At 35.0% G+C, this 27766-nt stretch overlaps 1 protein-coding gene across 1 annotated transcript; it reads left to right on the forward strand.

Annotated features, from left to right (window-relative positions):
* Positions 1 to 27749, forward strand: LOC147067191 (gamma-interferon-inducible lysosomal thiol reductase-like protein). Its single transcript, XM_085954913.1, has 7 exons — positions 1 to 100; positions 19370 to 19462; positions 21532 to 21663; positions 22051 to 22119; positions 25241 to 25345; positions 25485 to 25631; positions 27476 to 27749. Exons 2-7 carry the CDS (start codon positions 19382 to 19384, stop codon positions 27563 to 27565), a joined length of 624 nt encoding a protein of 207 aa, XP_085811039.1. The 5' UTR covers positions 1 to 100; positions 19370 to 19381; the 3' UTR covers positions 27566 to 27749.
* The last annotated feature ends 17 nt before the right edge of the window (positions 27750 to 27766 follow it).

Genomic DNA, 27766 nt, shown 5'->3' on the forward strand with positions numbered 1-27766 from the left:
AGTTTGAGTGGAGAAGTCTTGTGGTGCGGACGTTCTAAGGCAGTTGATAGTCGACAAACCCGTTTGCCGCTTCATTATTATAGACAACATACGATAACAAGTTAGTAGATACAAACTTATCATTAAAACATACCTAACGGTTTTTTTAAATATAAATAATATGTGTTAAAACTGGTTTGTAACAGTGCAACATTACAATGCAGTTTGTGAAATAAACGTAATTCGAAGACCAGACGATACTGTCACAATTTATTAGCAATTTATCCGAATTTATTGTCTCGGAAGCTGGACAATAATGTATGGTGTATTTATACATAAATAATATTTAACTATATCGACGCATGAAAATTTTGAAATAATAATACCAGTTAATAGTACATAGGTACACAAAACAATTATTGTTTTCAAGCAATATGATGTCCATGTTATGTTTACATTCATACATTTTGTACTTTCAGGGATAATTCAATTTTTGGGTCTATTCATATTTTCATCCCTAATAGATACTTTTAGATTTTTAATACCATAAAGCAGTAAGTACATTAACTAGCTACTATGCCATGAAAAATCTTGCGTTTCCCCTCAAGTGTTCTTTTTTAACATGGAGATAATAATATGTACCTACACTCAAGTCTAAGAGTCTCAAGTAGGTATAAATTTGTCCAGCGATTGTCTCTTATTGTAGCTAATGTCTCAAGCTCATTTCGATTTTAGGTTTTTAGCAAATATCGCATATCTACGCTTGTTTATTTCTTTATTCAATCATTCTATTACCTCCCATGCTGAGCTATTCTGTTTCTGTATCCGCCTACTAACTGATGGTCCATGTTTTGTACGCATATCTGATTACGTGACACTGGTTGAACACTGCGTTTTAGGCGCAAAGCCTTATTACACTCAATAAAATATGCAAAGTCGCGAAGGGCTAACGAGGTATTCTGTTGAGATAATGTCTGGTAAACATTCCACAACTTCCAGACATTATTTAGGAGGCCAGAAGCAATCCAGGTTCCTTGTTCCAATCCTTGGTTCTGCGATAGCTATTTATAGACACTTAATTTATTGTCCCAGATGCCAGATAGAATATTTTATACCTACATACAACACTAAAGATCTATAGTCTAAGCTAAAGATTATATTATTTTTATTATTATACGAATATTTTTATCATTTATACCTATATCCATCCTGAAAACATTTGTTTTCTATTTAACCAATCTATTTTGAATGCACTACATTGTTTATTATTGTTTACAGAATATCAATAACTAAGATTACATATATAAATAATAATATTATGCCTTTAGTCACGGTTATTTGCTAATATTGTTGGTAGATACAGTAAGATAATTATTACCTATTGCTATATTATATTATATAGGTACTCAGAGTCGAATTGGTCCGCACGGGAAACAATGAGAAATCCTGGTAGGCCGATGAACCCCCAATAAAACAAGCCAATGTGTGCATGTATAGATTTTACATAATTATGATATCACAGATATTTGAAACTGTTGGTTGAGATCATAAGTCGTGTACACCATTGGAGCTGGTAACGTCATAAGAATGGCAACTCGGCTTAACTCCCGCTTTGAAAACCATTAGTGGCGGAGCACACTGCAAGATCCGTGCGCAAAGCATGTGCTTTTTACGCCTCTCGGCCATCGCACGGCCACTCGCAGTGTGTTTTGTCGCTATAAAATGAAACCTTTGTTAGCGCAATAACCCGTTTAAACAATTTATGTTAAAATAAATTACGGGAATTCTTTTTAACTAGTTTAAAAAAATTCTCTGTGTTCGGCAAATAGGCAATCATGTATTAAAGAAGACTGTCTAGTTATGTTTTATCACCATCGGAGCAATTCAATATTCGATAATTAATAGGATTCTTCAATTTTCATGTCAATACTTTGTGTAATAGGCATTGAGCAATAATCATGCCCCCCACAAGGGGGGGGCAGACAAGGCTCTAGCCTGGAGGCCCGGGCTCAGGAGGGGCCCGGCGAGGCGAGTCGACCAGATAAGTGAGATAAACACACATCACAAATTTGAATTAATAGTAAAAAAAGTCGCCTTTTTCCTTCCAATAATATTATTTTTAAAACTATGTAGTTGTACGGTACAACTCCATAATTCAAATGGATATATTAAAATATAAAAAAAACACTAAATATACCTAGGTACACATTAATTTTACTGCGTACCTACACGATTTGTAAAACGCTACTGTAGAGCGTCACACTGCCTTTATCCATAGCGATGGGCTGGGGGGGCCGCCAAAGATCCTAGCCTGGGGGCCCGCTTCAGGATGTGGGGGCCATGGTAGTAATACTTATGTTTTATTGTTATTATGTAGGTATACCTATGTAGTTTTTGGGCCGATTAGCCATACAATTTCCCAGGTCGATCTCAGGCCACCAAACCATCAAACATCGACGTGACTAAACAACGATCTTGATCATGGTATTTAAACTAATCTGTAAATTTTTTGTTAATAGTAATTATATTTTGAGTATTTTAAACGGAATTCTGTATAGCGGATTCAAGTAAACGGTTGATTAATAATTTGGAATTCGACGCAAAGCTATTATTTTGAATGATGTCGAATATTATACTATTTTCCCACAAGAAAAAAGAAACTGTGTTGAGATTTCAAAATGAAACCATAAACTCCACATTCACCACACTTTTGTTATCAAAAGTGCACAATAATTTTATTATTGGATTGATACTTGAGTTATCTGGCTATTATTTAACTGGAAGAAACTAGGTACTTGTATGAGATAAGTATTTATACAGATATTATGTATGACGATAGGAGTACATACCTACTTGTTATGGCTAAGAGTGTTTTATATCTTCTGTATATTCTGCACTACTATTTCACGTGAAGCGTTTATTTTATTTAACGCAGATGACGCAATCGATTCGTCAGAAAGGGATCCTCAAAATAGTTTAAACCGGTCGTACAGATATTAAATTAAACTAAAATATTAAGGTTATACCTCAGTTGAGGCATGGTCTAAAAAGATCGTGACTAGGCGATGCGCGGATTGTGCAAATGACGCGAGCCGAACGAAATATAATTTGTCATAAAAATTCAGCATGCGTCCATTTAATGTTCTGTTTATTGTTCTATTAGTAACAATAATAACATATTCATTAACATGTTTCTTTTTCAAGTAAATGGGTAACGTTTTTTTAGTCATCTTTACACGATTTAAGAATTAATACCCCCGTCGCCATCACGAAACAAATTGGCGTGTTCACAACTCGACTTTCGCACTCCTATTGCCAGCCAGTCCCGAAATTTCGTCGCACCTATAGTTGAAAATTATTTGCCGTTTCACTGAAGTACCGTCTTAATAAAGACGCATTTCTCACAAATTACGTACCTACACAATATTACCCTAAGTATATAACGCCTATAACAAAACCACCCAAAGACATTCGTACTTGTACCTATACAAAATTACTAAGTAGGTACGATAGTCATTGGAGTTTATGGTTGTTTATGGTTACTGCATAATATTATGCGGATGCCCATCGAGACCACGACCACCCCCTCTTATCAGTTTATCACAGTATTCCCAGAGATCGTGGGAAATTTTAGAAGAAAATTTCATGCTCGCATGACCAGATTATGAGAAAAACTAACCTATCCTGATGAAGATTTCATCCCATTTTCCCTGTAACAATTTTGTAAAAAAAAAACAATTTTTTCCACGTATAGAAAAAATCGCATGGGGCACCATTTTATGTATTGTTTTTTTTTATATCTTTCAGTTTTTGAGTTGGTATTGTTTATTGTTATGACCACAATGGTCGACAGGTTACGTGTCTGGCTTATAATGTCGTGGGTCCCGCGACCCGACTCGAATCCCGAGTCTGGAAAATTCACATGTTATTTTTCAATGTGTGTTTGTATAGTTAACATCCATTTCTCATAAAAAAACGAAAAAACTGTTAATACAACCTCCACACCATTGAGGCCCACGTGACCTTCTTAGGATCGAACGTGGTATCTATTGTTTGTTGAGTCGGTATAGGTATGTGAAATTAATATCGAAATTTTTGTAGACGAAATGGAAAATTGTTGGTTTCTGTGTAGAAAATTCTATAAATCTTATCCATATGAACTGATTCACCTATCACATCGCGTACCACTATTAATTGTCCACTTAGTAATCAAATGTTTGCAATTCTAGTATTGTTCTTGTTTTTATTTATCTTATAATATCTACTATTATTCTCGGGAAATTATTAACCGCTGGACAAATAATGCAGTATGACTGCATTATTTGTCGGCATACACCAATATGGCGGAGATAGGTGTCAGAAAAAAATAAAAACTGTAGATGGTGAAAGAAATTAGAGGATGCCTTCACCGTATATATATTTATTATATCGTAGCGTTGATAGATATTTTAGAATCTCCTATTTGTAATGCCAATGTATTTTTTTATAAATATATAAAATTTTATAATATTATGTATCTAAACAGTCTCCTTGAATATTTGTTGTATGCGCTGGTGCTGTATAATAATTATTCCGGTGGTGAAGACGAAGACGCAGACGAAGAGATCAGCAATTATTTAAAGCCTTTTTAAAGATTTAATTTGTCAACGACATCTGTTGTATATGTAGGAATGTATTATAAATATATTATACAGATTACACAATCATTTCTCAAAGGTTTAGGTCAAAAATATGCCACAGCGCGCCATCCGTCTTTAAAGTATTTATCGGATTATTCGGCGAGGAATGATGATATTTTTTGTATGGACTTTATATTACGTGACCTCAGCCTGTCTACCGCAATGTATGCAACACGGTAGTCTTCGATGGCGAAACCTAAAACCTTTGCGCATAATATTATTGTCTACGACTGCAGCTTTGTCCAAAATAATTAATAATATGATAATTAAAAAACATAATCTATGGCATTCAATCACATATAATTAATATAGATTGTTTTTAAAAATAAAAGTTATTTTTATCTAATGTTTCGGAAAATATATAATTTAAACTCATCGCTCAATTTTATGTCATTAGTGAGGTATTGAAATTTCATCGAATTAGTGTCTCGTTGTCATAAGTGTGTAACTATTCATCAGTAGTAATATTGTTGTATCTTTTTTTTCGTAAGTATACCTGACGAGTGTGCTCTTTTTCTCTGATGTCCACAGCCTACCTTTTTCCAAAAGTCACCTTTCGCCACTGAATTATTTCTAATATGAAATATAAAATTTTTGTTGCATATTCATCTGTAAATTATTATTTATTTATCGACTTATTTATCCGGTTGGAAAGAAAAACATACCTAACTGTTTCTTTGTACCTTGTATTTTTATTCTTATGAACGTTATGGTAATTCACAAACAATGAAAACGTGTCAAGAAAATACTTAGATGAGCTGATATTTCTATTCACAATGGTAACAGGCTTTAATTATTATTTTTCTCATAAATAATTAAATCGAAGAGTTCGAAAACAGTTATACATTATAATATACTTAAACAAGTTATAGACTAGGTCAAAAGTTTACTAACTGCTTTTAAATGTTGCTGTAACATGCCGTGAAGTTCACGACCATTACACAAATATTGACATTGCAATCATTATAATATTTTTATACACATTAAAGTAAACTCACAACTCAATAATTCATTAGTCACGTACCTGTGTATGTTTATTTTTCAGAGAAGGATCTTGAGTACTTACCTACTCACGTTCAAGTTATTTATTTTAGTCAGGTTTTATAATACAATTATTATTATTATTGTGAATATTTTCACGTTTCATTGAAAGAGGAATTTAAAATATATTGACTATATTTTATATTTATCATACGCATTGGTATTATTCGAGAATTATTATTGGACATAGGTCTTATATTATATTTAAATACATATTATGTATTTCAAATGCAAAAATAAAATATAAACTATCGTCCGTTTTGAAAAATGCCAATAACAAAGAAAGCATAATTGGTATGCAGGTAATAAAATTTTATTGTTTTAAATAAGAGATAAGTAAGTACTAAAAATTATTCAATAATAATTGTTATTGAACATAAATCATTGGTATTTAAATATTTCGAATATAAAGAAAATAACTTCACGGTATTGTCCGTTCTAAAAAAAACAATCAGGAGGAAATAAAACAGTCCTTTTATACTTTATCAATTTATCATATTTATCAATCGGTATGTATGTCGGTAATTAAACTTTTATTTTTTACAACGAGAGATAAAAACATTGTTCGATACTAATTATTATTGAACATAGTATAATATTATGCTATTTAAATATTTTAAATGCCATGAAAATATACAAATCGACGGCCTCGAAACAGTTCAAACAATCGCGCAATATTTAAATTATACCAAAATTATAAAAATATGCGTATTTCTTAGACATCTAGTATAAAACATTACCAAAAGTATAAACAAATTCCCTACAACTAACATCCTAAGGGCCTATAACATAACCACATAAAAATATACCACTAATATTGCAATTCTCATCATTGCAATTTTCAATAATTATTATTGAATAGGGACTTTGTTTTTGTTACTAGGTAGAGGTGAATTAATATTTAAGACGGTCAATAACACCAACATAATATTTGTTATCCGATAGAATTTGCTTTATATGGCTACTCATTGGCAGATATAAATAGTCAGTATTATCAGTTATTTTAATTAAATTTTATTCTATATAATCTTTTAGTTTAAACTATTATTTTTGAGCACAAAAAGCTACACAAAACCGTCTTATAAATTTGTAGTGAGTTTACCTACGTTGCAATTGGCATGCGCATTCGATAACCACACGTGGATGGGACTACTCGCAATAGTTCGTAGGTGAACACCCGTAGACCTGCAGGCTCGATGTTCATCGCTAAAATCAAAGTGCGGAGTGTATGCATATGGGGTATGTACCCGGAGAAGGTCAAGGGTGAGCGGGGTAAATGCGGAAGTTAGTGGCATCCACTAGATTTTGTTAATCCCGTCCCCTCCCGCTCCCTTAAAAATTAACAAAAAATACGCCCATCATAAAATGACTAAATATCATAAATTTATACTTTGGATAGTAAAATGACACGAAATGAAATTAATTAACTCGCATACTGAGTAGGAAATAAAATACGTTTTCCTGGCAGCCCCTGTTATAAAACTGTGACATTTAGTTGGAAAACCTCACTAATTTTCTTTTCGCTTTTATAGTGGAGCCACAATATTGACCTTATGCAAGTTAATGAAACATGCTATGTTGTCCCGGGTGAATAATAAAATACAGTTTATGAGGAAGAGAAAACATGGCTGACCTTTTCGTATACCACGGCTGTACACAAATAGTAACATTGTTAAAAGTTTTTGTTTGCTGAAAACAAAATATTAACTAGGTAGATACTTCCTTGAAATGTCAGAAAAAGATTTCTGTACTTTTGCCACGGTTAGTTTAAGGTTTCTACTTATTATCTTTTATGTTAATTAAGGACAAAGGTAGGGACATACTTATCTGTAATCTAGATTGTCTTTTTAAATATATATGCAGGTATAATTATTATATTGTTTACCTTGCATAAAAGAGAACCAGGGACACTTCAGTCCGTAAACCAAATCTCTATTCACCGTGTAATTATAATCGAGTTACTTTTTTCTGTAAGCACAATAATAACAGATTGTTATTATAAGACAATTTACGCGTTTCGTACGCAATCATGTGAAAAGGTAAACACTTTTTTCATTGACATAAAAGTATCATTGTCTTACTTAAAAATTGCAACAATGTCTTCAAGGTCTTGTTCTTATTTAGGGCTATCATTCGGTCAGTATTAATTATTATCCTCGGTTGATATCCATTATTCGACATTATCAATAAAGGCACTTCCAGACATCATTCATAAATGATTTTACAAGCCGAATAATTAAACAAAGTAAAATATTTAATGTTTTCTGTACGGTATCTAGTTGCATTTAAACTTTATTTATATCGATACATTTTTTTACATGTATACACTGTTTGAAGCAGTGGCGGGTTCAGGGTCTTGAAGCCCCGAGGCACTGAATGATTTTGAGGCACCCCACGATAAGAAATAAAATTAAAACCACAAATTCCAACTACCAACGTACATAATGTACCTAGTAAATATAACATTGTATATTTTCCCCAGAGAACTCGGAAATAATTGGAAAACCGATCTAAAGTGTGGAAGAATATGGGATAAACTTAAACACGTGACGAGAATACGCTTGTCCTTCGTTCTGACAACTGCTATCGGTTTATTCACTGACGCTCATTCAATATTGGTCTATTTGAAGGTGGGTCATTTTCGTAGGACACTCACACATTCAAAACCCTGCGTAAAAATGTAGTGTATTGGGGTATAGCCAATTGGAATTCTACTTATTTAATCCGTTCTGTGATTTCCCCAATCCCATTATTATTGAAGATTTCAATGATGACACATAATACCTAGGTACTATTCTACTATATCTAATACATAATACTATATCTATAGTCTAAGATTGTAGTAGTTTATTTTTGTGTGCAAATAGGCACGTAGGTATTAATATTTGAGTGGGTATATTACAGGCCACATTGATATAAGTTACAGGGATTTTGTTATGCTTTAGGGTCAGTGGTGCCCAACATTTAGTCTATCTCGAGCAAATTAAGATTTTATAAATTTTAGGCGAGCCACACATAGGACGATGACCTTTTTTTGAAAAAATCGGTACGCGAGCAACGGGTTGGGCACCGCTGCAGGTAATTAGTTTATAATCAATTGGTTAGAAATACGCGTATTTTTAAGATTTTTGTATAATTTAATAATTGTGTGACTAGTTTGAACTATTTCGAGGCCCCCTTTTAAATCTTTTGACGAATCGGTTGCATTATCTGCGTCAAAGAAAGTCGCAAATGGTTTGAAGTATAATATAATATACAATGAACAATATGATTAAAACGTTACCCATTTACTTTAAAAAGAAAACATGTCAATGAATATATTATTATCGTTACTAATAGAACAATAAACAGAACATTAAATGGATGCATGTTGGATTTATATGACAAATTATATTTCGTTTGGCATGCGTCATTTGCACCCGCGACCCGCAATCCGCGCATCGCCTAGCCACGATCTTTTTAGACCGTGCCTCAACTGAGGTATAGCCTTAAAGTGTACAAAACAAAAATGTCATCGTTGCTACACAAACTTGGAATTTTTTTACTGTACCTACTAATGACTTTAATAATTATTAATTTATTATGTTTGGTTTGTAAATAATTTTATTGTCAGTTCGTCATACAGTTAAAGTAAAAAACGTACATACATATAAGTATTATCAATTTGTAAAATTAGTTTGTCGGTGCTCACTTCAACATCAAATCTCAAAACGAATGGTGTATTTATTTTCCTAGTAACACGTTAAATTAAAAAATATATACGGTACTGTCCGGTTTTCTTTTGATTAATTTAACTTGTTACTAGGAAAATAAATACACCATTCGTTTTGAGATTTGATGCTGAAGTGAGCTACGGAAACAAATTTTACAAATTGATAGAATTCGTTGATTTTCAAAAAAGAAAAAGAATTTTCAGATTGAAAACTAATTACTATAGGTATTTATAACACTCATTTCACAACAACAAAAAACAATAAAACATAATATTATATTTTAAGAACCGAAAAAGAAAAGCCATAAATCATATTTTAAGCAATGATGATTATTGATAATCCAATCTTGTTAAAGGTCGATTTTTTTAACCGACTCTTCCTTGTTATGCATGACTGCATATTCATTTTGATTTTAAAAAAATAATGACGGGTAGATACCGTAGCTTACACTAATAACTAACTAATAATAAAATTTAAGTGTATGTCTGTGATTTCGAAATATTTGCTTTTTGCTCAGCGCTATAATAGGTAGGTAGGTATATTATAGTTTTTTTTATTTTTCACACGGGTCACAATTAAAAACTGCTGGACCAATACTGAAGAAATGTACACACCTTCATTCAATATTAATTTAGTATAGGTAGTTTCATCTCGATATCTCAAAAGGTTCCGAAGTTAATGTAACGTAAAAATAAGGCACTTGCAACAATTATTTATCAGCAATCGTTGCCGATCATTCGGGTTTAGTCGGATTTAATAATACAAATAATTTATTATTGAATAAAGAGTAGGTAAACCGGTCAGATGGGGGCGTCGGTGAGGTAAAAGTGGGTGACCGCGCGCCTAGATCCATCCGTTGTCTATCTCATTGGTTTGGGGGGAGGGTCGAATTAGTATATTTCTTAATTTTGCGTATCGGACTATTTTTTATTTCATTATTTCACAATGCTGAGTTCATGGGCTAAAGCCGCGTTGACACGGTCCAATTACGATCCAAGTATACTTGGACCGAGTGCCACCCAAGCGCACTCGTATGAGACATCTTCATACTAATTATTCCTATCCAAGCTAACTTGTATGAGTAGGACGCGGTCCGAATAGCTTGGATAGGAATAATTAGTATGAAGCTGTCGCTTGGATGGCACTTGGTCCAAGTGTACTTGGATAGTACTTGGACCGTGTCAACGCGCTTTAACGCAAGAAATAAGAATTGTAATTTATTCTTTTTGATAATTATCAATAAGTAGCTGCTGGTACGGATTAAAAACGATTTCTGTAACGTCCTCAGTACTTGACTGAAAATACTTGATATGTCTTTGTAATGAGTGTGTATAAGAGTCCAATGTGACAGAAATGAAAATGACTATGCACACGTGAACATATTAATTATTGTAACTATAGTTATCTTAATATCGTGTGTGAGTATGATTCTTGATATATTGTTCATCCGGTTCATAAAAAATATTATATACATAATAGAAATTCCCTTATGTAGAAATTCATTTGCATAAAAATATGTCGATTCTCGAATAACGTTGGCAGCCGTTGTCATACACACGATTCATGTTACGAATATTTTCAGAACAAAACTAAGTAGGTATAAGAAATTATCAAAATACTATTATAGGTAGGTACAACTTGAAATCATTTTGAAACGAAGATGTGTATCTGACGTGTAGATTATACATATAAATATATATAAACTCATTTTTTGTTTTTTAAAGATACATACTATTAAATTAACTCTTGTGCTTTTGAGAGTCCACTATCCGAATGATAATGGCTGTAGCCAGTTAGTAGCAGCATTCAACTCAATGCCAAATGTTTTGGACTCGCGACTGTACTAGGTTAAAACAGAATGCCTCCATACGATGTTTGCATATTGACGGTGACGGTTTTAGATAGCCATGTAGAAATAATAATATACCTAGGCAGTAAGGTAACGAAATTATTATGTATGGTAGAATACTACCGACATAATGTAGAGAGCAAACAAAATGAAGCCTGTTGGATGCTACTTGGCAGTGCAAATGACGCTGTAGGTACCTTACCTGGGACGTCTTTATTTTATCAAATTTTCCAAGAACTCTACGATTATAATAAACAATCTTCTTGACTATTACAATCAATTAATCAATCAAATCAAAACCCAACTGTTGTCTTGTAGTTTTTTTGTAGTTGTGTTAAGTACTAGAAAAAACACAATAAAAAAGGTAATTTGTAACGGAAAAAGAAAGCCGCCTGTTGGTCTGAAATGTGAACTGAGGAAAAAAAATGAAAAGTACTTGACTTTGAACCGGAATAGAATTTTCTAAATTGGTGATTTTTTTTTAACTATAAAAGAAAAATGTCTCGAATTTGATCTCAAACGGATTCGGCCGGTAGAAAATTTGATATTGAATATAGATATTTCTTGAGATTCTTGATAAATCAATAAACTTAACTCGAATTTTCAAGAAAAAAAATCGATTCTCGATAAACGATAAAAGTTGAGAAATGACAATCTCCTGCCCGGAGGAACTTAGGGCGTGTGGTCCGATTGGTCTAAGGCCCGTTTCAGACGGGACACCGGTGTCGCGCTCGATATAATATAGGAGGGTTTTGTATTATGTTTATTAACGCCCAGAGCTAATGAGTCAATGCATAATTTCGCGTTATAAATTAAAACATAAAACTAGCTGCGCTAATAAAAACAAGTGTATCGGCGGCTTGAGAATGTAGCGGCCGATGTAAAAGTGTACCGGACACGCTAACGCGTTAACACTCATTAGCTCTGGGGAGTTCATAAACATAATACAAAGGCCCCTTTATTCGAATACAAAGGCCTCCTATATTATATCGAGCGTGACACCGGTATCCCGTCTGAAACGGGCCTAATAAGACCAGGCATGTTTACATGTCGCAGTTACAGCGCCGGCTCTCATCACGGTTTTACACTTAGGATTCACGTATTCGATATTATGTATACCGGATGCTGACTTGCAGTGACGTCCCGTGGGGGTAGGCAGATTGAGCGTCGCTTGGGGGCGGCAGATATTCGAAGGGCGGCAAATCGAGGAGAATCATTTGGTATTATATAGAAATAGCTACCTAAACTTAGTTATATTACAACCAGAGCTTTGGAGATGTTTTGTTCCGGATGCTTTTTTTTATTATTACCCAGTCGGTACTCGCAGCCATTTTAGTATGATGTCACCACGCTCCACTAGAGATTTTTTTATTTTATTTTTGACTGCTCGGTTTCGTATACAAATGCTAATAAACTTGGCGCCTATACACATTATGAATATTTTTATAAATGTAAAACATCACAAACGAATAATAAATCAGTCATAATAATTTAATGTCATTTACTCAGATTAAAGAGTTCCTTTCATAACAGTGGTAGGTATACTGCGCAAAAACTAATAATTATGTCGCGCCATAGTTATTAAAAGAAAATAATATTATATAGGTATTATATCAACGTTGGTAACGAAACAAGGAGAATTTATGGTAGAGATTTATAGGTAGATAGGTACATACCGTATTTTTTAATTTATCCAAATATTTTTGCCAGTCATTCGCGAGATTTAAAAGTTGCCGGATGTACCTATTCATAATGATTATTAATCCTTATTGACATTTGACATAATCAATTAGTATTCGTGCATATAATAGGTATTTACGTTAAGTACCATCTAATTGTAATAAAAATGTACACTAGTAGGTATCTACCTAGATTATATCATATTTATCGTGCTGTGAATACAATACTGTGCAATACCTTCTTTTAAGTCGTTTTTTTTGTAAACATATTTTTTGCTGATAATAGTGTGGATTTGTAGTTTATTTCAATCATCAACGGTTGAATGTTGAGACTATTAATTAATAATGTATTTATGATTAAATTTAGGTTTATATTTAAAAAATAATGAGGAAAATTATTTTGTTTACATGTTGTAGGGTACAATAATAGCATAGAAAAAATGGTGTGAAAATAATACATCTGCGTAGGTATTACTAAATGATACAAACCAAATGTGTCAGACATATTAACCAAATGGCATCTCAGACTCTGGTGATTTGGGTAAGTGTCTATTTAATATTATATTTATTCGCTTATTTATTTATTGATATCTAAATTTAATTTTGTATGTTTCAGCTTAGTGGTAGGTGTATATTTTAATAGTAATGTATCCAAACCATGGCCCCCACAAGGGGGGGGGCTGACAGGGCTCTAACCTGGGGCTCGGGCTCGATAAGTGAGATAAACACTTATCACAAATTTGCTCTAATAGCAAAAAATTCGCCTGCGGCGTTATTTTCCTTCAATAATGATAATTATTATTTAAAATTATATGGTTACACAATACAATTTATAATTGTGTAGCGATACTCAAAAACTCCACAATTCAAGTGTATGTATTAAAATATACAAAAAAACACTAAATATACACATCAATTTTAACGCGTACACCATTTGGAAAACATTACTGTAGAGCGTCACACTGCTTTTATCATTCGCGATAGGTAGGGGGGGGCAAAAATCCTAACATAGGGCCCGCTTCAGGATGAGGGGGCCATGCTTCATACAACACATTTCTTAGATATTGGAGTAATGAAAGGATGATAAAAAAATGGGGCGGCATTTTGACGCTGCCTAGGGGCGGCATTTTGTCTAGGGACGTCACTGCTGACTTGACTTAGTAATTACGAGTGTCTCCATATGAAAGACTTAATTTATATTAATGTATACCCTATATCCATGGCAGATACACGAATCCCCCGTGTGAAACTTTTCTAACGCTACCACAAAAACTGTCGGACTCCATAGGATGCGGAAGAGAACATCAATGTTATTCGCCTATGTTCAATAGTGGATGTATAGGTACATGTTGCAGAAGTAATACAATTTCCCCGTCATTATTCATCAAAATAATATTACTAAAATAATAGCCACACCAGTCATACACAGTACATATTATAATTATACAAATCTGCTAATATTACATTAATAAAATAATTATGCCGAAACCTGTTTTTAATCACAAAACAAAATTTATTAACTGAAATTTTATGGCACCTGCCTTGCATCAAACAGTAGTGGATCTTATTGACATTCAACGCACGTGATAATGAATTTAATGACGCACAGTGGCCCAACTTTGCTGATACCGCGGCGGTGTGCGAGTATCGCTGGCCTTCATCATCAGGGCATTTGGGGCTTGAGGCCAAAAACGAAGTCTATCATAGATAGGTACATAATTCAATCTAAAACAATATTATGTTGTATGCTGACCCCACCGGAGCTACATATTATCGTGCACATATGAAGAGCAATATTATGTTGTAATTCCGAGATGTTTTAACACTTTTTAATTTATTTAAAGGTTGCAGAACTATTCAGTATTGGATGTTAAAGAAAAATCCATTGATATAACTCATACAATTATTCTATATTCTAAAGAAGAAATCCCAATCCAGTGATGCCACGTTAGGATAGGCAGGTCATGCGTTTCATAGAGGCGGCACACACTGTAAAGGGCGGCAAATGAAGGGACGAATACAATTATTATCAATCATCAACAACTTAGTTTAAAAAATAGTCGGATTATAAAAAAATCCTGACAACATTACGATTAATCATGTATTGTATATAAATTGTGATGGCGGTTTATCGCACAGGTAAAATTTTCACAAGGGTGCCTCAACACCCGTTAATGCCACAGACCCCCACATACCTGACACTACCACTGTTAGAGAGTAGGTTTCATGAAAATGCTCTGTTACCATTAATAGTTTTTTTAATAACCCTTTGAATCTGTCCGCACGATCAACAATTACTATTGTCCGGCTACGGTTACGAAATACATCGTTTTACCTAATAATTACTTTAAAAAATTTCAAATAAAACTATGTATCAATTTTCTTGACGCATATTTCTCCATAAACAAAAATCCCACGTATACATAGGCGTGCACTGCACATGCTTTAATTAAACCTTTCATGCCTACTCTATACCGAGATACGTCATTTGTATACAAACTGTTTACAAATATTTCTATAAGAATTGTTTGATACATTGTTTATCTATATTCCGCCGCGGATTGAAAATATTGTTCGATTATAGAATTGTATATTCGTCTGGCTGGACCAGGCATCATAGATAAGTGACGTATAATTAAATCTTTTCAATAAAAGGAAATAATTTTATAATTGTCAAAAAACTGATTTGGTCCCTTTATTTTGGAAATAATATGTATTTATTTTCGTACGTACCTATGTGTTAATTATTCATAACAGCTTCAGTATTGTCTAATCACTAATATAAAATAAGGTATCTCCAGCACTCGAAATATAAGATTTTACGAACCGGAGCGCTCGATAATTTTTCGAAAATATTTTCATATTTATGTACTTAATAGTTGTAGGGATGTATTAATATTGAAATATACCTGCCAAGCTTAGATGTATTAACTGTCTTTAAACTTGTGGAATGCTAGTTTAGGTCATAACGTTGTCGAATTATTTTTTTTACCTTTTAGTAATACAATTCCATGCCTGCAAGCGACTGGTGGGGTCGAAAATTCTAGGCCGAAGAAGTAAACTTCCAATTTATAAAACAATTTAAGGCCAGTGGTCACTTATGGCTGTGAGACTTGGTGCTTAACTCAAAACGAGGAAAACAAATTAGCTGTCTTCGCAAAATACTCCGCAAAATCTTTGGACCCACGTTGGAAAATGGGAACTACAGAATAAAAATGAACCACGAGTTGGAAGAGCTGATTGAACAGCAAACAATCATAAGATACTGTAAGTCCCAAAGACTACGATGGGCGGGACATGTGGAGAGAATGTTTGAAGTTAGAGCGCCAAGGATCATGACGAAGTGGCTACACCAACGGAAGAGACCCAGAGGCCGTCCAAGAAGGAGATGGGCTGACGCCGTAGAAGTGGACTGGCTTCATATAGGAAGACCCGGTAACTGGAGAAGTGTGGCGAGAGACCGGAGTGAGTGGAGAGCGGTTGTGGAGGAGGCCAAATCCCACCCCGGGATGTAGCGCCGTGGAAGAAGAAGAGAAGTAATACAATTCACGAAATGGAATGCAATATTTAATTTTTCCACGAGACGAAGCGATAATGATGGAGATTTCACGAACTGTAGCTACGCTCCGGTCCATTTCGAGCGCTGGGTATCTCCTAGCTCATCCCACTCTTCTCGGTACCCACCTAGTTTTCACCGCCACGCATTTTCGCCGAATGGATGAGTGACCCAGCGGGTTTAAGGGCGGCCCTGTGGGGGTTTAACACCCCTTGGATACCCCTGTAATTCGGTTATCCACTCGCTGAGCAACATCCCAACCCTGAGCACAATGCCATAGTAATAGTATCATCAATTTCGCGACCTTTATCAAATAGGAAACTCATTATTATATTCATAATAATAATATAACCACCTGTACAAATTGTTTTTAATAGATCGTGATTAGCGATAGTATTCATTTCTATAAATACAATATATGATTAATTTATTTTTATATTCAGAGTTCACGAACTCATATCTGAAAGATATTTTTTATAGCAAGTGTCTTCTTCCTTTTTTTTCATTGCTATTTTAATATTTTTTAGCCTCGAGGGATCTACGATCGTGTAAGTTGTTTTGAACCGATTTGTTTGCACGCGATAATTTTCATACTTACAAAACCTGTTTCAGAGTAGTATGTTATGCGACACATCCATTTTTTTAAATGCAGGTTAACAAATAGGTAGGCAGGTAGGTACCTCAATGTTTATTAAATATACGTACATAAATATAACAGATCAAATCAGTTTACTATTTTTTTTAAATATTTACCTACGTAGGATGATACCTACCTATTTGATGTAGGTAGTTTTTTTTTTTACAAAATCTACACGAAGCAATAGGTAAATATAATTTTAGTTAATTACCTGCCTGCATTAAGGATGGCCGCGCGGCGTAAGCGTCGGCCTATAACGCCGTAGGTCCCAGGTTTGAATCCTGGGTCTGGCAAGTGCACATAATATTGTTTTTCAATTTGTGTATGAGTCAGAGTATGTACCTAATAGGTTGAGCAAGTGGCTGACATCCTTTTCTCGTAAAAACAAAATCTGTTATTACTAACCTCCACTCTGTGGAGGCCCATTATGATCTTATTAGGATCGGACATGGTCGAAATTCACACAAAATTTTCCTCGTGTACTGTTTTACTCAATCTCTTTTCAAACTAGGACCAATGGGTCTATTCTATGCTTATCGACCGCTAAAGTGATAAAGTGAAAAATATTATCAAACTTAGGGTAGGTTTGTATCAAAATATTAGCACTTATTGTAACAATTACACGAAGCCGGTTTTTATTGTTGCAATAAGTGCTATATTTTAACAGCACCTATCTTGCTGCTGTTAAAATATCGCACTTATTGCAACAATAAAAACCGGCTTCGTGTAATTGTTACAATAAGTGCTAATATTTTGATACAAACCTACCCTAAGTTTGATAATATTTTTCACTTTATCACTTTAGCGGTCGATAAGCATAGAATAGACCCACAAGTGCACAGTCATACTTAAGTGGCCTTATGCAATGCTTTACCTTATTAGTGGCCGTGAGAAAAACAATCACACTATTTACAATAAGAACAGCTTATGGCGACATTACTGCATTTGACGATCACAGTATTGTTATCGCCAATCACTACCTCATATACCATGCCAACCCTGCATAACATGGTACGGCACTCATGCCACCAAAGCTAGTATTTTTGAACACCACGTGCATAGAGTGTATCTAACTTCCTTGCCAAAAAACTATCATATCTTAGGCACACACCCAAGGCCGTCTATAGTCAGACCGCGGCACTAAATGCCGAGTTCCGATGGTAGTGTTAATTATTGTGTAACTTCGAATTGAATGTTTCGTTCATATTAATTAATGTATTTTTTTTCAATAATATGAAGCTATCATCATTTTCTACAAAAAAAAATATTCGACGTACTAGCACCTGGAACTCAGAAATAACGGGAATTTACATACCTAACGGGTGTGGAGAAACAGGCAACCGATCTCGAGTGTGGAAGAATATGGGATAAACTTAAACACGTGTCAAGAATACGCTTGTACTCATATTTCGTTCTGGCAACTGCTCTCGTTTTATGCACTGATGCTCATTCAATATTGGTGTATTTTAAGGTTGCAACACACATTATTGCACGTCTATAATGTGTTGTTCATTTTCGTAGGACACGTTCACACATTCAAACCTTGCGTCAAAATGTAGTGTATTGGGATATAGGCTATCGGAATTCTATTTATTAATCTGTTCTGTGTCTTAGCACTAAGATCGATATTTACAGTTTCGTACCGCGGCCTGAGTATATTGGACCTTGGTACTGAATCAAGGTTTCGCCAATACTGTAATTTACGAGATAAGTACAAGTTTTAATAGAGTCCCACACAGTTTAAAACTTTATCCACAGAAAATAATATTATGAAGTCTACGAATTTTGTACACTTATTTTATTAATTGAAAATATCAGGGTTTCGAACCGTTATTTTTTCGTTCTGGTTCAAGTACAAAAATATATTATATCGGTTCGATTCCGGTTTTCGTTCCGAAAAAATAACGGTTTTTCCGGTTTTCGGTTTAGCTCCGAGTGATTAATTTTTAAATGTTTTTATTTTTAGTAAAAATTGATTTTACGCCATAATTTAGAACATTTATGGTACTTGTATGAAAGCCCGTTGCCATACATTTTTAAAACGCGTGTTTGAACATGTACCGAACCGAAAAATCCGATATATCTTTTCGGTTCAGTTCCGGTTTTCGTTCTGACAAAAATAAAGTTTTTTCAGGTTTTTAGTTTTCAGTTCAGTTCCGGTTCGAAGCCTTGGAAGATATCGAATTATAATAGAGTCACAAAATGTATCTTACTATTTTTCCTTTTTTATTTTCAGATATAAACGAAAATGAAGTTCTTCGTAGCAATCATGATCTGCACAATCGCAGTGGTCTCTTGCAAACACAAGAAAAGTGACAGCGGAGATAAAGTAAGTCAGATTACACCAATATATTCTAATTTACAATAATAAATTATGTCCATATTAGCAAATACAAAAGTAGAAAAATATAATTAAATGAAATGTAATTTAAATATTATTTAGTATAATAAATTAGATAGATATGAACAGAAGACAGTTTGTTGATTGGGTACACAACACAAAAGTTCATGAACTGTAGTAGGTATAACATGCCTGCCTACTGATTGAGTGGCTAACTAATAAATGGTATTGCAGATTACAGTGGTTGAACTATTTTAGATAGTATGAATCATTGGCATGCATATGCATAGAAAATATTGAACAACGTAAATTGGGTTACAATTATATTTTTGCCGAGTGATCGTCGGTAATACATTATTATGCAAAGGAACAATTCTCATGAGTCATGTTGAAAATAAAGGGAAATAGATTGGGTAGCTATTGGACCAGAGCACGCATACAGTGAAGTCCCTAGACAAAATACCGCCCCTAATGCCACCCCATTTTTTTATACAGTATTTTTTATCATCCTTTCATGACTCCAATATCTAAGAATATGTTGTATGAATACATTACTAACAAAATAAATACCACTAAAATATATAAAATTAAATTTAGATGTAAAAAGCGAAATATACTATAATAAGAGGTAGGTAATTATGTTAGACACCCAATTCACCGGACACATTTGGTTTTTACCATTTGGCAATACACAGATTATTATATTTAACATTTTCACTATGCTATTATTGTACAACATGGCAGCAAATAATTTTAGTTATTTCTATAATATATTCCAAATGATTCTCCTCGATTTGCCGCCCTTCGAGTAACTGCCGCCCCCAAGCGATGCTCAATCTGCCTACCCCGACGGGACGTGGCTGCACGCATAAGTCTAAAATGGGTTATATGTACTTTATGGTATTTATACTTTTCTCCGCCATGTAGCCATATATTCCGCTTAGGAGTGAGCATGCTAATTATTTTAGTTAAGTACCTGTTCTATCTGTTAATTTACTGTGTTTAAGAAGAAGCCATTCTTAACTGCCGGCCTGTAGATCAATGATTTTATTTCGAGTTCGGTGCTATTACTGAGTCTGTTTCTACAACATAAGAATGTAACAATAATTGAAGGCGTCCCTGGAAAAGTGGTCTATATGCAAAAACAAAATTGTTCAGGAGTGGACAAAAAGGTTTTATTCGATCATGCGGACTTTTGGAGTATATCTGTGATAATAATTGTGTTCATGAAAACACTCTTTACCATTGATTTTTTTTTTTTGGATAATAAAATAATCATAATATAGATATAGAAAAGGTTCTAAGGTAAGCATTCTAGTGTTGCTAATATCTCAAAAAGTGTGGCAGTTAAAATAATAAAACTTTGCCCGTTTTACTCAATAAAATCACTTTTTGACATGATGTATTATATAGGCCCCTTTCCCGGGGACGCCTTCAATTAATGTAATAGAGTATTATTAAACACAATCCATTAATTACCTTTCCCACATACAACACTGAAAAACAATTTAATTTATACTAGGTATTTGCTCTCAATTTTAATTAAGTTGAAGTATTTAATAAGGTTGGTAAACGATGTGCAATTAAATAATAATATCTTGTCATTTGAAAAGGGATGAGAGCCTTTGCGATATAATAATACAAAACATTTGGGTATCATACATTTAACATGACAAAATGCTACAATTTACAAATAATGTAGTAGACTCTCACTAATCTGGCACTATAATATAAAACCAGATGGTGCCGCATTAGTGAATTGTATAGAAAAATGGAAAATAAAAAATATGAAGATGATGTTTGCTGCATAAGGATTTGAAAAATCAGTCAAATTTAATGGGTAACAAAAAGTAGTGTTTACTATTGTTTACCAACATAATTTATTACCTATCAGCGATTGTTTTGACATACAAACTTTGATTAAAACCTATGCCCTGTAACTTATGCAAAACCAAAATGTCTTCAGATATTACAGGATCACTGGAAGTGAGATTCTACTGTACATACTTACATTTATTACTAACATTAATGTTATTGTTTTTTCTTATTCTTTATAGTTGAAAGTTGCAGTGTACTATGAGGCTCTGTGTCCCGACAGTATGTCCTTTATAACAAAACAACTTTACCCCGCCTGGCAAACAATGAACGGCGCCATCCGTGTCAAACTCATTCCATACGGAAAGGCCATTGTTAGTATAAATTTAATACAATAATTATTATGTATTAACTCATGTATTTTTTTAAACAATCTTTTAGTCCTTACAGCGCTGACGGCACAGCTGTTGTGTCTTCATTAGGTGGCCATTAGATATAATTAGCATGTTATTTAAATGTGGTAATTATATATATATCATGTATGCATCACATACTTAAGTTTTCTGCATAGAAAAAATTAATTGTTTAAATTGGAATTTAAAAACCCCCTATAATACTTAACAATATACAGTAGGTATGTAACATTGTATTAGTCTTCACGATTTATGAAGAAATATAAATTTGCATTTCTGTTATTAAAACATGCCTACTTATAAAATGCTACTGATCTTTTGAATCTATATACATATTTATTTCCCCAGCACAATAAAAAGGATGGCAAATGGGAGTTCGACTGTCAACATGGACCGAAAGAATGCTACGGAAACAAGGTATAATTTTCTTATCTCACTGCGGTGTATCCGCACCCCACCGACTGTATGTACAGAGTAATTAGAAATTTTTTCTCCTTCAAATTTCTTTGCATTCTGTCTAGCAGAGTTGCAGTTCACCTTGTCACCTCCGAAAGGGGGGGGGGTGTAGGTAAATGCGCTGGACCCCCCTGATGATGTAATGTCATGTCAAGTCACGGTGGTATCGTCTGCTTCTTTCGGGGACATGTTTGTGTTGATTGACAACGCGGAAGTACAGGCGAAAACAGGGCGTTTATTGTTCGGAATATGAATACAATAAAGTACAGCGTACAAAATATTTAACAAAAAAATATTTAAAAAAAAATAATTAAATTTAAAATGGCAGTGACGCCGGGAGCGCGGCGCCACAGCCGACGTCACGCTCCTCGAGAGTTCGAAAACCGAATGACCCTAATAGGGGCTGGTAGGGCAGAGTAGGTAGTAATAAATACCCAACAAACAATTCACAATTATTCTATCTCTGACAAATGACAAAAACAGCCTCTGGCATATGTACCTGGCTTGTAAGTAGGTACCTCAGGTCTCATATTTCAGACCTTTTCTAGGTACATGCTTTGGAAAGGGGCTGTGAATTTCTTGGAATTATTACTAGGTACCTTCTGCATTTCTTTGCTTGTTAGCTACATATTTTGAAATATTTGAACTAGGTACAAATTCATATTTTTTTCAAAGTAATCTCAAATCAGATATTCTAGGTGCTAGGTACATTGTATGGCTGGGAACTTTGCTTCCAATATTGGTCAAAATTGGATGAAATGTAGGTAATAATATTAAAAAAATGATATTAATAATTACTATTTGCTTACGGGCTAGAAATTTGCCTCGCAGTCGATCTGTTCATGTTTGCATGAATCAGCCCAATGATGATTCAGGCCTCGTGGCCTTGGATCCTCTGAGGATGCCATGGTTTAGGCGGTATCAAGCGACCTCTCTGGGAAAGGCCCTGAACCGTAATTGGGCCGATTAAGATCGACCACGATACAAAGTTTTTAGCGTGTGTAACTGGACAATGCGGCGGCTTGATATGTGGGTGGTTGCAACTCCTGCGTTAAAGGATCGAAGCCCCTCCGAGCCGTCGGTGGCCGGTCAAACTGGGAATACAGCACTTTGACGCCTCGCGGTCAGTGACTCCACAGTTTTTCGGACCTACCGTAAGGATGCTGAGAGAGGAGGGCGTCGCGCCCAGCCTGTCTTAACGCCGGTCCGAAGATCGAACGACACTTCACCCAGATGCATACCACGCGACCACTTTTTGATTGCTTGCTTGCCATGCCTCCAGTTACACACACTGACAGGCAATTTTACATGAAAAAAAACTATGCTAACACGTAATTGACACAGGCTAAGGTTTTTTTACACAGGCTTAGGTTACTAGGTATAAACTGACGCTAAAATGTTGTATATTTAAACTGTCTTTACACCACATTCAAACACAAACACTATTTGAAACTGCCTAACCTATGACGCTATGCTACGGCTGGTTGAGGATGCTGCTAGGCTGCTCGCTTTGCTGCTGGAGGCTGCTTTTCTCTGCTGAAGAAGGCTGCTTGGCTCTTCCGAAGTGTGGTAGATGACGCGCCGGTGGCATCGACTACGCACTTTGGTGTCCCGTGTCTGGGCCAGGGCTGATTCCAAGGCTCGCAGACAGTTGGAGCCAGGAACTTCCTCGACGTATCCGTCCGTGGGCCAGGGTCGACTGATGATACAGCTGGTCGGGGAAACATCGAGAGTCCTTGGTTTTGAAATGGTCTGGCGTGCTGTTATTCGGCAGCATCCTCGTGCGTGATTACCGATGATGCGCGATGAGTCGGCCGGCGATAGTTTCCTAACTGCGGCGGATCCATGACAGGCGGCATCTTGAAGGCTTGATGATTCTGCTTGCTTGCAAGTTGAGCGCCACCAGAGGTCAAGCCTCTGGACGCTGTACTATCTCCCACAATTCCACACGCTGCTCTCTCTTCCGGTTGTCAATCAATCGCTTCTCAGGGCTTGGATTCGGGCGAAAGAAATTCCGCCTACCTCCTAATCGTAGACGATCACGATCAGAAGGCGTATGCCCCACGCCTTGGGGGGCCAAATGTCACCTCCGAAAGGGGGGGGGGGTGTAGGTAAATGCGCTGGACCCCCCTGATGATGTAATGTCATGTCAAGTCACGGTGGTATCGTCTGCTTCTTTCGGGGACATGTTTGTGTTGATTGACAACGCGGAAGTACAGGCGAAAACAGGGCGTTTATTGTTCGGAATATGAATACAATAAAGTACAGCGTACAAAATATTTAACAAAAAAATATTTAAAAAAAAATAATTAAATTTAAAATGGCAGTGACGCCGGGAGCGCGGCGCCACAGCCGACGTCACGCTCCTCGAGAGTTCGAAAACCGAATGACCCTAATAGGGGCTGGTAGGGCAGAGTAGGTAGTAATAAATACCCAACAAACAATTCACAATTATTCTATCTCTGACAAATGACAAAAACAGCCTCTGGCATATGTACCTGGCTTGTAAGTAGGTACCTCAGGTCTCATATTTCAGACCTTTTCTAGGTACATGCTTTGGAAAGGGGCTGTGAATTTCTTGGAATTATTACTAGGTACCTTCTGCATTTCTTTGCTTGTTAGCTACATATTTTGAAATATTTGAACTAGGTACAAATTCATATTTTTTTCAAAGTAATCTCAAATCAGATATTCTAGGTGCTAGGTACATTGTATGGCTGGGAACTTTGCTTCCAATATTGGTCAAAATTGGATGAAATGTAGGTAATAATATTAAAAAAATGATATTAATAATTAGGTACTATTTGCTTACGGGCTAGAAATTTGCCTCGCAGTCGATCTGTTCATGTTTGCATGAATCAGCCCAATGATGATTCAGGCCTCGTGGCCTTGGATCCTCTGAGGATGCCATGGTTTAGGCGGTATCAACCTTCATGATGAGAAAAATCTATAAAATAATATCAATTTTTCAATTAAACTTTGTCATTGTAACTATAGTAATTATCTTTTCAATGTAATTTTTTATTGGATGTCATTTACTGAAGAAAAATTTGTATTTATATGATAATATGCGATGTTTCAGATCCAAGGTTGTGCCCTGAAGAGCAAGGAATTGAGTGACGAGAAGAAGTTTGACTTGATCAACTGTCTGATGGCTGACAAGCACCCTGATGCCGCTCTTAATGAAGTAAATATTACAGATAATGTTACCATTCTCTTCTATGGGTTAACTTATTACGACATTGAATATTCACAACAAAAATGTATTTACGAAGACATCACATATTTTATTCATTTTATCATTTTGTCTTTATCTTCAATTGCAGTGTGCCACTAGATTGGGTGTGGAAGCTGCTTCCATCGAATCGTGCGCTAACGGCACCAAAGGAGATGACATCCTCGCTTACTATGGAGACAAGACTGCTGCTCTACGACCAAATCTTTCATTTGTACCAACTGTCATCTTCAATGAGGTAACATATATTTACATTTTGTCAGTTGATAATATTGTATCAATCAATGATTATTTTATTACCTACATTAATGCTATCTACCAGTATAAGTTGTACATTAAGTGAGGGCGGTACATGCTAACATTTTGTATATAATTCAGAGAACTTTTTCAAATCCGAACACTGGACAATTTATGTTGGCAACACGTTATCATAATTTTGCAATCGACCTCATTCAGAATATCTATATAATATACAACTGATTGATTTCACTTAATGAAGACTTTTGATTGAATTTAATTTCCAATAAGCAGCATCCATCAATAGCATCAAAGTACTTCATAAGCTGTACAATTTAAATATCACAACATCATGATATAACAAGCCTCCAGGGAATCTCTACTCCCCTCTGGCTGTCTATATGTCATCGTCATCAGCTGAGGTCAATCCACTGCAGGACAAAGACTTCCCCATAGCTCTTTCCACTTTTCACGGTCCCTAGTTCTTCACTGTCATGTGCATCCACATTTGTCTATCCAGCAGGTTTTAGGGCATCCCTGTAGTTGTGTTCAGTGATCTTTGGGTACCACCGTATGATGGCATTAATTGTTCAGAGATTGCCCACTTGTCGAGCGACATTTCTTCTGTATTTGCTCTTTCTATCGCATCACATATTCTTGTCTGCTTCCTCTACCATTGGTTTCTATTGTGGTCTTTCCGTGTTATGCTAAACATACCACGTTGCGCAACTCATAATTTTTGCTTTTCTCTTACACTAAGAGTCCATGTTTCATACATGAGCACTCGTAGCACAGATTGACTGAACATTTTACGCTTAAGACATAATGGGAGGTCACTTTTAAAAATACTATTCAGACGCACAAATATATACACTCGAACTTGGTTATTACGATCTCGGATGTAATGAGGAAGCATTCGTTGACATTTGGTTTATGATTTTCTCCATACATTTATTCACTGTTATAACGAGCAACTTATTGGATATACCGAGCTAAAATACTGTTAATGGGCCGATCATTTAAAAATATTTTGACCCTACGCAATAAAATCCGATCGGAGAGGATGCCGCCGGGGGACGGATTAAGTCTATGACACTAGTTAAGTGTCTAATTGTTGTTTTCGCCGACACTAATGAAAAAGTATCCATGCACATGGTTGAAAAATTCAAGGTTTGTAAAGTCCGTGAACCTACAAGCGTTCAATACAATAAACAACTTCTTCTGTAGTTTATGAAGGCCATGTTTGTTTCTAGGATTTTTACGATGGTTTTCAGATTCTTTATTTTCGACTTTTTGTTATGTGACACTCATTTAAAAATACCTATTCTCTGATATAACGAGTACCGCTTATAATGAGCAAATTCAGTCAGTTCCATCTTCCTCGTAATAACTAAGTTCGACTGTATGTATATGTATAAAAAATTGGGCAAATAAACAATTGCAGATGCTAATATTTGGACCAGACGCAGAACAATAACAAATCACGAACACCCGCACAATTTTGACAATTGACACATGACAAGAACTACTTGGCTAACAGTTAACCTCGTAAGATTTGCCAAAAGCGCATTCTCATTTCGAACAAAGAGTTAACATACATCCAACTCCAAATAAATCATAATGAAGAATGCATTTTGTGACGTAAATATTATTTCAACTAAAAACTGAGATTATGAATAGTTAATGACAAATTTTTGTTGTAACTGATTCTATGTAAATTGTATAGAAATAAATGATTCATTATACGGCATTTTGCTTTACAACTAACTCTCCTGGAACGAGGCTTCAGCCGTAAAGAGGGGTAATAGTCTACTGTATTTAACTGCATTGTTTTATTTGTTTCAGAAATTCAACCAAGAAGATCAAAACGCAGCCATGACAGATTTGAAATCAGTCATCTGCAGATTGGCAACAAAAAAGCCAACACAGTGCTAAAGGACACCTCTTTACTTCATCACATAATATACTTAAATAATACTCAATGTTTAATATTAGCTTAAGTATATCTACACTACAATATCATGTTCGTTTAGTGAATACACACATCAAAATAATATTAAAATGTCAAATGTGATCTATTTTACAAACAATAAATGGAAACCGAATTGCCTTAACAAAATGTTTTCTTCTTTTTCT

Source organism: Rhyacophila brunnea, unplaced genomic scaffold, assembly GCF_057557595.1.
Source record: "Rhyacophila brunnea isolate RB1 unplaced genomic scaffold, BYU_Rbru_1.0 scaffold_4, whole genome shotgun sequence".
Lineage (NCBI taxonomy): Eukaryota > Metazoa > Arthropoda > Insecta > Trichoptera > Rhyacophilidae > Rhyacophila > Rhyacophila brunnea.

Excerpts from the sequence above, each read along its gene's own strand:
- LOC147067191 (XM_085954913.1), top strand. The coding sequence starts at position 19,382 with ATGAAGTTCTTCGTAGCAATCATGATCTGCACAATCGCAGTGGTCTCT. Across the intron at positions 19,463-21,531 it reads AAAGTGACAGCGGAGATAAA|TTGAAAGTTGCAGTGTACTA; the intron begins GTAAGTCAGATT and ends TATTCTTTATAG. Across the intron at positions 25,346-25,484 it reads CTGATGCCGCTCTTAATGAA|TGTGCCACTAGATTGGGTGT; the intron begins GTAAATATTACA and ends CTTCAATTGCAG.